The following is a 13,499-nucleotide window of genomic DNA, read 5'->3' on the forward strand; positions in this document are numbered from 1 at the left end:
GCGGACTCTGATGAGCTCCTTTGAGGGCGCACTTCTCTGAGCACTCATACGTTTATTCCTTAGTATAAATTCCTAGAAACCTGCACAGTTGTTTACATCGTGACCAGCTGCAACACTGGAAGTGCGGTGGCTGAAGGAGTGGGAATCCGTGGGTGGGTTGCGCCTCAGAATCCCTGCGGAACTTTGTCAAGATGTCGTGCTCGGAACCCACCTCAGAATACTTGTGGTGGTTCCGGGCACTGGCATTATTTTAAAGGGCTGCAGGAGATTGAGGTACCCGGGGTGAGACAGCTGGAGTAAGCGCGTGGTCGCGGCAGGTGCAAGGGCGCAGAGTTTGTAAAATACGCTCCGTACTTGGGCAGTTCGCGAGCCTCGGTAGCCGCCTTTGTAAGGTGCTTGGGAGGAACGTTAAGTGAACGATCTCCATACTCCTCCTGGCCCCAGTACTGGGGTCCAGTTTTGATTCTACCCGCCTCCCAAGCGAGCTGGGGGGCGGGGGGGGGCGGGGGCTAGGGTGGGGGGAGAGACAGCTGGGACGATGACGTAATGTGCTCAAGACTTACTCTGGGGGCGCCCAGCGGGCGGGGGGTGGGAGGTGTTAACCCTTCATTCCCCAGCGGGTGGATGGAGTAGCTTGTGGAGCCGAACCAACAGAAAAGGGAGCGGTTCCTTTAAACTACGGGAAGGAGGTTGGGCTGAGGACCTGGAGGCTTCTCTCCGCATTCGCTAACAGGCCGCCAGGGGAGGGGCCTCGATATGCAAATCTGAGCTGCTGATCGTTGACGCGCCATCACCCCACGCGCCGCTTCGCGCGCCGATTGGCCAGGACAAGCCTGGTCCTATTGACAACAAACAAGGGAGCGCGCGCGGCCTGGGGGCGGGGCCACAGAGGGCGCGGGTTGGGGCGGGGCAATCCCGCCCCGCCCCGCCCGCGCGGCGCAAACATGGCGGCGGCTGGCACCGGCCGGTGAGGCGGTACCCGGCGGGGGCTGTTGGGTGTCATGGGCGGTGACGGCGGCACCGCCCCCGCGTCTCCCTGAGCGGGACGGCAGGGGTTCCTCTGCACCGAGCCGGGCGATGGACGGGAGCGGAGAGCTGGGCGGTCTGGAGACCATGGAGACGCTCACGGAGCTGGGCGACGAGCTGACCCTGGGGGACATCGACGGTGAGTGGTGGGTGGGTGGGTGGGAGTGCGGGGGCGAGCGGGGAGGAAGGGGTTACGGCGGCGCGCGCGGGTGCGCGTGCGCCCACCCCCCGGCAGCCCCGTCTCGCGCGGGAAGACCCGGCAGGCGCGGTCGACCCGGCTGTCCCCAACCCTTCCGGGCGCTGCGGGTTTGAGCCCCGCCCGGCCGTTCCGCTCGGGCAGGCCGCGGGATCTGCTCCGGGGCGCCTCGTGTCCGGAAGCGCAGCGAGGGTCGTGGGGCCGGGAACGCGGAGCCGTGGGCGTCGCGGGGGCCTGGCGGGAGCAGCCAGAGGAGAGCGCGCGGCCGCTGCCTCCTTCGCGCTCCTACACGCGCGGTGCGAGGTCACGCTTGCCCGCCCAGTGGCTCCGCGTCGCACCTGTCACTCCACTCCCGGCAGCGTGGGCGGCTTTGGGATTCCCCGGGCCGGGACCCCAGGCTCCGCGCCCTCACCCCTGGTCTTCCCGGGGTTGAAACACGGCCGAGTCTCCTGGCGCTTGGGAAAACTTTGGGCAGCGAGCGGCTGCAGAAGCAAGTAGCTGATGAAGCGAGCGGTGGCGGCGGAGTGCGGACGCATCTCTCCGGGATAGAGACCCGGGCGCTTCTGCTGTCGCGCTGCAAAGGGAGTTGAGCAGCAGGAATTTTGAGTTGTGGCCCCTCGGGGACAGGCTGGGGAGCGGGTGGCCTTTGTTCCGGCGACCTTAACAGCGGAGAGGAAGAGCTGGTAGGAGCACAGGGATCATTTTGTGATCACAGAACCCAAAGTTTGGAGAGGGTCAGCGACTTGCCCAAGGTCACCCAGCTGGTTACGGAGCACAGTTCCTGGGCCAGTGTTGGTGTCGCTGCTCCATCAGGCTTTCACCTGCTCCTTGGGGGCGAGGAGTCCAGTGAATAGGTTAGTCATCATAATAATAACTCTGAATAGGTGGGCTCTTCTGATATTCTAGGCCCCAAACGCTTAAATTGTTTCACTTATTCCTTACTACAGTCCCTTGAGATAGATACTCTTTTTGCTCCCATTCTACAGGAGACTGAGGCCAGAAGATGTTAACTTGTTTAAGGTCACTCATTTTAGATTGTCCAGAACCCATACTCTTAATCAGTAACTCAGGTGCATTGTGCTCTTGAGTTTACAAAGTGCTTTCATGTCCAAGATCTCACTACAGCCTTGCAGGCAGGTATGATGACTACAATCTCATTATACAGATGAGGAAACCGAGGCAGCAGAAGATTCTCTTCCAGGGGAAGAGATAGTGGCAACAGCTAATTGAAAAGAATCCGTTTTCCATTTTGCTTCTGTAACATTTCACCCCTTGGCCTGACTTTACTTTCTGATTTTGGTCATCCAGGCAGTGTGGTAAGACCCTTAAATGACGCTCCAAGTCTAACTACAGACTTTTCCACTGAGTGCTCAGAAATACAGAAATGTGTTGACAAATGGGGGAGGGAGGTTCTTGGAACTTAAGGGCAGCTAACATGTTTTGAGTACTTATGTGCCAGGCACCGTGTTAAGCAGTCATTGCACATTAATGTTCTCAATCCTTAACAATTTCCATCAGGTAGAGACTGCTTGTTATACTACGTTCATCCTTTCTTCATAGATCCTGAAACTGAGGCTCAAGGCAGTGCATTAACTTACCCAAGGTTACACAGCCAGTAAGGAGCATGTCCAAAGCTGCCTACTAGCAACCTCACACAAAGAAATTCATGTGCATTTTGCATTCCCATTCCAAAACTGATTCTTACTTGTCTTAATTTGTAATGTGTTAAAGTACCTGGTGGTTAAGTATTAAACTTATCCCTATAGATTTCTGAGTAATATGTATGTTGTGGAAACTACCACAGTGGTTCCGTGACTTCACAGGGCTCCATATTGGATTTGGGGGAAAATGGCTCCCTGTCTTCACTGGTCAACAAGTATTCAAGTGCCAGCTGTAGTTTCTGAGCTGTAGGGAACATGAAAAGATAGGAAAGATAGAATTTTATGGCTTTGTGGAGCTTGAGATGAATAATAATAAAACTGTAGTGCTGAGTATAGAACAGCTCACTGTTATGCAGAGCAGTTAGTGAAAGTAAGCGTGGAGGGAGCTTGGTAAAGGCTGACTTACCGGGAAGACCACACCAAGGAGATGGCCCTGGACCTGGGTCTTAGAGGAAAGAAGGGTTGGGTGGGCTGAAGGCCAGTGGTCTGCAGGCACAAATATCCCTGAAAACTTACCCATCCATCTCCCTCCAGAACATCAGCCCCATGAGGGCCAGGGCCTTCATTTTGTTTCTTTCACCTAGAATTAAATATTTGTGGAATGCCTGAATGAATCCAGGGACCTTGAGCTAGGCAGGATTCTAAGTTATACTAGACTCAGCCCTTGGTGTTGGGTTAGGTCAGAGCTGGCCAGCCCAGATGCTTCTAGGAGCTGGTTGGGTGAGGAAGAAGAGACGCTGTGGGTAGTGGGGGAGAGCGGGTATGTGCCACCTCAAGAGCGCATGCCAGCCTCTAGGAGGCAGCCATGTGGGTGTGAGGTGGTGATCCTAAGAGGGTGATGGGATGGGGATAAGAAGTGGCCATTGTGCAAGGTGCTGGATGTGACAGGACATGGCCTCAGTGAAACTTGGCCCTGAAGGCAGAGCAGAGGTGGAATTCTAAGATCCCATTAAGGCTTTGATCCTGGGCATTGGGAGGGCTCAGAAGCCAGCAGGAAGAGCTGGTTTGGGGAGGTGATGAAAATTTGTCTTAAATGGACGGAAATTGAGGTGCTAGTAGGAAATGGGAGGCAGATAGGAGAAGGTTAAAACTGGGGATGGAGATTGAGGACTAGTCACCCACCCATATTGATGAGTTGAGGATAGAGGTGAGAGGAGACGATGGAACCGGACGTCAAATCAGGTGAGGGAAACATAATAACCTAAGCGGAAGTGAGCTTTTTGAGGAGCAGTTAGTGGATGATGGAGATGGTGCTGCAGAAGACAGCAAGGATGACAAGGCCATGAAGGGACTCATGGGATTTGGCATTTAGGAGGTCCAGCTTTGACACAGCAGTCAGATGAAGTGGTCCGAGGCTAGGTAGACCAGAACGAAGCCAGGAGTGAGCGGGTGGTGGACCAGTAGAGGCAGCTGTTCTCCGTGGAGAAGTTTGAAGAAACTTTGCAGTGAGCTAATTTACTTTATGTCCTCATGGATTTGCCTGTTCTGGACATTTCATATAAATGCAGTCATACAATATGTGGCTTTCTTCACTTAGCATAACGTTGAGGTTCATCCGTGTTGTAGCACGGTGTTCCCTTATATGGATACACCATGTTTTGTTTATCCATTCATCAGTTGTTGGACATTTAGGTTGTTTCCGCTTTTTGGCTGTTATAAATGAAGCTGCTGTGAGCATTCGGGTACAGGTTTTTCTGTGGACATATGTTTTCTTTTCTCTTGGGTAGATCCTCTATGGTTTTTGTTGCTGTTTGTTTTTTCCTAGCGCTCATAGTAGCCCCATTTATTCACTTGCTTACTTTCCATGTTCCCGTAACTAATGCAGCCTTAAATCTTGTGACAGAAACTCAATTTGGTGGTCAGTTCCTTTTATTGCCCTTGTTGATGTCTCTTCTGGAGCCTTCCCTCTTTTTGCCCCATCTGATGGTTGTCTAGGTCTGCTGTTTCGCACTTATCCTGGGTCTACCCTTAACCATCACCCGGGGTCGGGGGCTATGTTGAAGCCCTTGTTCCCTAGTTCTTGTTTTTTTTTTACTCCCTTGTTTTGATGGAGCACATCCTCCAGTAGCTTCCTAAGGAAGTGTACTTTAGAGGTAAATTTGGGGGGCTTTACCTCTCTAAAAATATCTTTATTCTGACGTCTCCAATTTGATAGTTTGGGTGGGTTTAGAATTTTAGGTTGAAGGCATAGCCTCATTGTTTTCTAGCTTCCAGTAGTTGAGAAATCTGATACCATTTTGATTCCTGACCCTCTGTGTGTGACATGTTTTCCCTGAAAACTTGTGGGCTCTTGTCTTTGTCCTCGGTGCTCTGAACTCCACGATGGTGTCCACTGATGGGCTGAGCTGTCTGTCACTGCCCCTGCTTGGTGGGCTCTGAGGGGCTCACAAAGTCAGATACCTGCATTCATGCAGCCCTCCTGCTGGTAGCCCACCCTGTACCCTAGGCTGCAGAGTAACTTGCTGTTCCTGAGCCTTTGCGTGGCGCTGGCTTGGGCCTCTGCTGGCTTCTCCCAGCAGTCAGTTCCGTCTGGCACTGAAGAGGCGCTCTGTAAAGGTGTGTCTAACGAGGAAAGGAAGGCACTTCAGGTTGAGGTGTTGGGTGGGCCCCTAGTCGAGGTGTGCACATCACTGGGAAGATTGGAGTGGCCAGCCTGGTGTCGGGGAGGGTGTGGCCAGCACACCGCTGGCGGGGAGGTGAGGAGACGGGTAGAAACTGGCTGCATGTTTCTCCAGTGAGTCGTACTTCGGAAAAACTGCTCAGTGAGGTGAAGCATAGATCTACTTTTTACCCCTTTTTGAAGATGTGAGCTTTCTCTTGACACTAGAATATATATCCCTATTGCTAGTGTTAGGCTGGAAAGAGCTGCTGCTGCTCTTAGCTTATTTATTTTCTGCCAGTTTTTAGTGCCTGGCCTCATCCGGTTCCATGTCGTGGGATACATCTTCTAGGGTTGCACAGACCACTGAACCAGGCTCCCAGGGTTTCCCCTTCTTCCTGGCTCTGTTTGGTTTCGCCCTTGACAAACGTTGTTGCATTCACACCTGGGCCTTTGGCCCAATGTTCTTGAGCGCTGCCTGCCTCTCATGTCAGTCTTTTCTGTCATTCTCATAGTCAGCCTGCCTCTCATGTCAGTCTTTTCTGTCATTCTCATAGTCAGCTCAGGTCTTGGCATTTTTTCTTGGCATTTTTTAAAAAGTGTATTTTTGCCCCTATATCGAATAGATCTTTTCTTTCCTCAATTTCACAATTTAAAAAAGAAGTTCTTAAGCAACTTTATTCAGATAGCGCTCCCTGAATATCAACTTGTCTATCCTGCTGGATTCTTGTCTGAACTTTATTAGCGTGCACATGAAATGTTACAGCATTTTCACTTACAGGTTGCTGTATGTTGAAACAGTTGAGGTATAGTTGCCTGTGATCCAGTGTAATTCATCTGAGGGGGTGAATACCTATCCATGTCCCTGTGGAACATTTGCATCATTTGCAGTTTTTCATTAACATAAGTACTGTTGCCCTGAACACAGATGAGCAGATCACTTTGGAGTTAGTTCGTTGGTGCGTGTTTCTCATCAAGGACTCTTCAAGTCAAGAGCTGGGTGACAGCTCTTACTCACTGCCAGCTGTAGCCCTTTCATTTTTTAAAACTTTTCCAGTGTTATAAATTACTGTGGTGATTGGAACTTACCACTTGGAAAATATTTTAATTTTTTCAAAAAGGTGATACATTCATATGGCAAAATAAAAAGTATGAAAGGGTACTGTGAAAAGTCTTGCCCCCAGCCCTGTCACCATCTGCTTAGGGCCCACAACCCCAAGTTATTAATTTTTTAGTTTCTTTTACATCCTTCAAAACTTAATGCAAATAGAAGCAAATAACAAGTATGGATTTTCATTTTTGCCCCCCTTTTTATTTTTCGCAAATAATATGCTATAAGCTGTGTTCTTCTGCAGCTTACCCTTTTTTTTTTTCACTTAACAATGTATCTTAGAGATCTTTCCAGTCTTTTTCACTGCTGCATGGTTTTCCATTGTATGATGCACTGTAATTCATTCATCCAGTCCCTTTTTGATGGACATTTGAGGGTGTTTCCAGTCTCACTATGAAAAACATGCTGTGGCGAATAGCTGTGTAAATTCATCATTTCACACATATGCAGGTGTTGGAGTAGGATAAATGACGAGAAGTGGGTTTGCTGTGTCAGGGTGGGGTGGTGATATCTACACCATAGGTGCTGTAAGAGTCAAATGAGATAAAACATATGAAAGGAAGGGGCAGGAACTAACATTCTCTTCTGGCTCATTTGTGGTTTTGATAGATCCTGTCAAACTGCTCTCCGCACTGGAGGTACCAGTTTACTCCCCCACCAGTGTGGAGGAGAGGGCCTGTCCTTCTCAGCTTCCGGTTAGAGTCTGGAACTCTAGTCCCTTATTCTGCCTGTCTCTTTGCCGCCTGTATGCCGGTTTAGGGCTGACGCTGCCCCAGCCCCCCAACAGTGCACATGTGTAGACCCCTCTGTCCTGGCCTCCTGGTTCCTCATATTTCTTTTCTATACTTGAGACCACTGGACAGTCAGTGGGCAGCCACCAGCTTTCTGAGCAGTCCCTTCCTGTGCCTCTGATGTTGCCTTTGCTTGCCCAGGACCCTAGTGGTTGCGACTGTTTTACTCCTCTGCTGCCTTTGGTTTCTTGGAGTGATCCTTTGTCTGGTTTGCTTGCTCTCTATACTTTAAAAATTGCTCCTGAAGGTACAGCAGTTCCTTATTTTCAGCCCTCTGCCTTGGGGGACTTGAAAAATGACTTCTTGCTTTACATTGTTTCAGTGGGACTCTTCTGTCTGGGTTCCTTTTCTTGGTGTCTTGGTGGCAGCCCTTGCTGCCCCAGAATTTCAGTGCATCCTTCATCCTCGCATAAAAATTCTTTGGGGCTCTCCATTCCTATAAATAGTGTTCTGGAAGTTGATTCTTTTCATTCTAATTCTCTTCAGACCACCTTTCACCAACATCTGCAGACATTTTAGGAAATGCCCTTTTGTTATGAAAAGCCTCACTTCTCACAATACTTTCCTTTGAACTTTTAAAAGTCAATCGTGGTAGTTTTTCTGAGCTAGTTGGGTGGGCTTTCTGTGATTATTTGTTGGGCAGGACTGAAATTGACTTGTGATTGCTGTTTTCCATTGTGTGATTCTTCTTACAGACATACACTGTATTTGATAACGAAAATGGGACCATTTCATCTTGATCCTACAGGTGTACTATCATTTATCCTGAGGTGCATCATTTCTCTAGGTGAAGGTGACTGTCTTGTTCTTTATTAATTACTGACTGTCTCTGCAGTCACTGCTACTTTTCCATCCTTCATCAGGTTTTGAAATCACACTTGTAGGCAGCACCCGCTACGTGCCCAGCACCGTGTCTGGTTAGACCTGAAGTTAAGACCCTTACAGAGGGCCTGTTTTGTGCTGGGCTCTGGGTACAGCACTAGCAGGGTAAGCAAGGTCCCTCTCCTCACACAGTGTGTGTGGCCCTTTACCTACATTGTCTTTTGCTCTTTATTTTTTCTCCAATTACACGGTGTGTTACAGATGAAGAAACTGAGACCCAGATCACAACTAGTAAGTCGTAAAATGGTGACCTCGGTTCACATAAGTCCAACTCCAAAACCCATGTGCTTTTCCTCTTCTCCATGCCAAATCCCCATCTGGTGTAGCGGGCTTCAGAGTTGTGAACACAAGGTGGAGTGGTGGGCTGAGGCTGGAGAGTCCCAGGATCCTCTGCTCAGGTACACATTCAGACCACATGTGTTTATCAGGAAGGGTCTGCCCTGAGCTGGGCACTTCAAGTGACTTCCCCTGGGTCCTGCAGCACTTATCTAAGCCTTAGTTTCTGCTGTGGGGTGGGGAGTGGGGATGTCTGCATCACAGGTGTTGTAAGACTTGAGTGAGCTACAGCACATAAAAGGAAGAGGGCAGAAAATAACATTCTCTTTGACTCTATCTGAGAATGAATGAGGAACTACAATTTGCAAGTTGACTCTTAGGACCAAGGGCCGTTTTTTAGAATACAGTTTTGGAATGTTTGTTCTTTTCCTTTTGAAAGGGCTTTCGTGGGGTGGTGGATGGGACACAAAGGAGCAGTCACAGAACAGGGTAAAGTGTTCCACTTCCGGACCACAAGCCTCAAGGGTTAAACTTTGTTGACATGATGGAATATTTTAAAGAGTAGCAGATCCCAGAGCCTGGGCCTCAAAGTAAGGCTCTCTGGGGAACCTCTATTTAGAAACTAATCCTAAACCATTGAAGGGCTTGGAAACTGGAAAACAGAACTCTTTCTGCATCTCTCAGGCCTTTGGAATTGCTAATGAATACATGTCTAAATGTCCCTTATAATCTGGCTTCTGCATCTGGTCTGTTGGGTTCAGGGTCTAGTTTGGAACAGTGATGAAATTCCTCCGGCTGCTGAACCAGATGTGGAACTGCCTTGTTAAACTGGTGTCGTCTTGGCTCAGGCCCTCACCATCCCATAGCAACAAGTGGAAATAATGCTTCTTCCTAAGTGTGAACATTCCTACGAGGCCTTACACTTTATAGAAGTCCTTCTGATACATTTGTCTTCCTAACAGTGCTATGAGGCGCTTGATTTTTATATCCATTTATATCCATTTTGCAGATGAAGACATAGAGACAGATAAAATGATTTGCCCAAGGTTTACTGGGCTCATGAAGTGGAGTCAGGAGTTGAACTTGGGCCTTCTGACATGGGCTCCTGTACTCTTCCCTGCCCTGTGGGAATGAGGTGGGAGATGCCCTGACTCAGGAAGCCTGTCCAGGAGCCCCTGTTCTGGTCAGAAGTTTGCTTTAAAATTTTTTGACTTAATTAAAATTTTGTTCATTCCAGTTCAGCGGGAATATCCACTACATTCGCAGCACATCACTAGACTCTGGGGTGTTAGAGATGAATGAAACAGTCCCAACTTTCACGGAGCTGACATCTAAGCAGCCAGTCAGAATACAAAGCAAAATGCAGAAGAGGCCAGAACAGAGAAATAAACTCCAAGTTTTTGGAGCACTAAGGAAGGGAAGTAGGAAAATCTTCACAGAGACTTTGGCATTTGAGCTGAGTTGTGAAGGGTGAGTGAACAGCATTTTAGAGAATTTGGAAAGGCAAGATGTTCATTTTGACAGAGCTGGACCAAAGTTGGGAATAATTTGGCATGTTCTGGGCATATGTGATTCAGTGTGGCCATAGTACAGTGTAGAACAGAGGGTCTCAAACTTTAATGTGCCTAAGAGCCCCGCCAGGGTACAGCCACTTTGAAAGGCTTGGCCACCGTGCTCGGGTGATTTGCAGGCTATACTCTTGATGACTGCTGTTTGTTGTCTTCCTCAAACACAGCTTTGATCAGGTCCCTCTCCTGCTTCAGTGTGTCCTGTGTCAGTCAGGAGGCCTGGTGATAAGCAGCAGAAGCTGCCTCTGGCTAGCTCAAACAGAAAAGGAGTTTATTGGAAGGATCAGAATCACGGACTGATCAGAAAACCTGGAGAGTCAGACTTGGAAAATGGGCTGGAGCCAAGGGGCTCAGCAGCAGAGTCCAGCTGAGGATAGCCTGGAGCAACCTGTTTAGGGCCGCGCTGCCTCAGTGATCTCTACCTTGTCTCTGCTTCCTGGGGTCATTCCTGCAAGAGTCTTGTTCCTGGTGGGATCATGCATTCATCAGAGCCGACTGGCAGGAAGCCTTACCACCAAGACCACCCAGTGGGCGTTCTCCAAAAGGAAGATCAGGGTGCTGATGGGAGGGTCGGGTTGAAGGATGACAGACAAAAGAAAAGTTGCAGATGTCCACTGTGTTTTCTGTGCTATGGTGTATGGCGCCGTTAAGGGCTTTCACAACTTAAGTGTAAGCAGCTCCACCTCTCCACTCTGTTCCATGTGCTGTCCGCTGCATCTCCTTCCAGGACATTTCCTGGTGCTGTGGTTTTGCTCAGACTGTTTCCTTTGCCTGCAACACGCCTCCCTCTCTAACTCATGAAAGTCTCTTCACTCTTGTAGGCTCCGCTTTCACTGCCTGCCAGGATGGGTCGGTCCTCTCTCTGCCCTCTTGACAGCCCTTTCTTTGTGAGGCACCTGTCTGTTCTCGCCCTTGTCATAGTGTGTGGAGTTGGTTGGATTTCTCCATCTTCCCTGTGAGGTTGAGGGGTGGGAAGGGAAACAACACTTCGGAGTCCTTCCGCTCTGCTGGGTCCCACTCCCGGCACTGCAGTGCACGGTGTATGCGCGTGCTGGGTGGCTGTTTGTAGCATGATTTAATAACCTGCTTTGCAAGTATTATTTTTGTCCTTAGTCTGAGGGAGATTTGGGGGTGTGGTAATGAATGGAAGGGTACGTTGGTGAGTCGTTGGGGGTCTTTCACTTTTGCCTGAATGCTTTAAGGACTGAAAAAGGTTGAGATCCCCAGCTCTGGAGACTCTACCCGCAGGAGGACAGTTCAGGTGAAGAAGTGGCTTTTGCCAGACTTTGTGGACACTCGGTCACCTGGCATTGTGCAACGCCAGGCCCTCGAACAGGATTGTGCGGGAGCGTTCCTTGGAGTTTTACTCTGTCTGTTGCTCAACTTTTAGTCTCTTGTTCCAGGAGAGTGAAAGGGAGAACAGTGCGATGCGGGTGGGAGCAGACGAAGAGTTGGGAGCTACAGGACACCTGGGAAGACACTCCTTCCCTTCCCCAGCTGGGGGTATTCGTTCTCATTCGAGAACGAGGCTCCTACTGAGCATCTTTCTGATGCCAGGCTCTGTCTGGTGACATCTATGCAATAATAGAAACGAAGCATATGTCCAGTGTGGTGGCTAAGAGCTTGACCCTGAATCCCAGCTCTGCCACCTGCTGACTGTGTGACATTAGACAAGTTACTTAAGCTCTCTGTGCCTCATCTTCCTTGTGTGTCAAGTGGAGGTGATAATGGCATCCATCTCAAAGTGTTGTGGAGATTAAGTGATGAAATCTGTGTGAAGTGCTTAATGTAATTGCTGACACATGGTAAGAGCTCAGGAAACATGAACAATTACTGTACTATTTTTATTATTACTGCTAGTAATTGGCTTGAGTTTTTTCTTCTTAATTGTTGTTCTCAAAGTCTGTTCTTGATCTCTTTCTAAAAGCAAGCATTTCAAAGTAATAAATGGAATAAGATGGACAACCTTTCAAACAGGGAGTGTCAACAAATCTGATGCCTTTAATTTGGTGTTGGGTAAGGGCTGGAGGCCTGGATTCCCGGCCAGGACACAGGGTGGGGCTGTCGCATGGGTGGGGACATTCTAGAGCCCAGTAGCTGTGAGGTGGGGCAGCCCCAGGGGTGGAGGGACTCCTGAGAGGAAGCCCCCCAATGTGCTTGTTGGGGCGACTTCTGGAGCAGGGTGCCTGCGGAAAGAGCACCGGGCCTGGGCGAGGGTGGAGGAGGCTCCTGCCCCAGCCTGCCGCTCGCTGACTCACCTGCCTCGCACCCCCTCTTTGGACTTGGACTTGGACTTGTTTCTTCCTGTGTAACAAGCCCCACCACCATCACCACTTCCAGGCGCTTCTGTGCCAGGCACTGTTCTAAGTGCTGTGCATAGAGTAACTCATTTAAAAGAGTGCTCGAAGCTACCTCACAGGGTGATTTGAATTGTATACCGGGATGTGTGGAACTGCTAGCAAGGTGTTAAAAGCAGAAACAACTGGGGACTACCCCGGCGGTCCAGTGGTTAAGACTCTGTCCTTCTAATACATGGGGCTCAGGTTCAATCCCTAGTCAGGGAACTAAGATCCCGCATGCCACGTGGCACGACTTACAACTGAGTGACACTGCTAATGAAGTTCTTTTCTAGTAAAGAAAAAGAAATCACATTTAAACTTTGTCTATAAATACACCCATACTCACACACAAACATGAGATAAATCTCAGTAAAAATCCACAACAGAAGCTTTTTAAGCAACATACTCCCAACAGGTTCCTCTTGCATCATGTGCCGTTTTTCATCCCATCACTCAGCAGCTGGCCCTGGCAAATGTTTACACAGGGTTTCTTTGCCAGAACATGTGCCTCTTGAAGGTGTTCAGTTTTGTGTCTGGCACATGGTTGGCTAAGTTAATGTTTGTTGAATGCACGTCTTAAGGGATGTGTCTTTATTGATTTGTTATTTATTTGAAGAAAGAGAGGTGTTCTAGAAAGGAGCATCTTGTCAAGGCAGAAGGTCTCATTTGGAGAATAATTTAATAATTTGGGAGGAAGGTATACTTGCAAAATGTAGTCAGGCAAAAATCTCTCTCCTCTACTCCCCCATGAGTCAGTTACATGGGTGTTGCCCTGAGATGAATCTTCTTCCATTAACATTGAACTTAATATTGAGAGTAACGAGATGGATTACATTAAGTGCCCCCCTCCACACACACCCAGATTCCCCGTACTTTACTGTCACTCCAGGTCTGTCTTGCATCTTTCTCCCAAGTTGTAAAATCCAAGAAATGTTTGTTTTGTAGGGGAAGATAGAGTGCATAGAGGGGAGACTCAGACAAACCTAAATACAGATATAAATTCAGGTCTCAGCTCAGCCACTTTGTAGCTTACATGAGAGGCTTGGGAAA

At 49.0% G+C, this 13,499-nt stretch overlaps 1 protein-coding gene across 1 annotated transcript in view; it reads left to right on the forward strand.

The window, feature by feature from the left end:
• Positions 1-912: 912 nt before the first annotated feature.
• The window catches only part of SREBF2 (sterol regulatory element binding transcription factor 2), a 59,975-nt gene continuing 47,388 nt past the window's right edge, over positions 913-13,499 (forward strand). The window contains exon 1 of the mRNA XM_059937088.1: positions 913-1,165. Within this exon, the coding sequence (XP_059793071.1) occupies positions 1,078-1,165 (88 nt within the window). The 5' untranslated portion in view covers positions 913-1,077. The remainder of the gene's footprint in view (positions 1,166-13,499) is intronic.

This window comes from Balaenoptera ricei, chromosome 10 (genome assembly GCF_028023285.1).
Source record: "Balaenoptera ricei isolate mBalRic1 chromosome 10, mBalRic1.hap2, whole genome shotgun sequence".
NCBI lineage: Eukaryota > Metazoa > Chordata > Mammalia > Artiodactyla > Balaenopteridae > Balaenoptera > Balaenoptera ricei.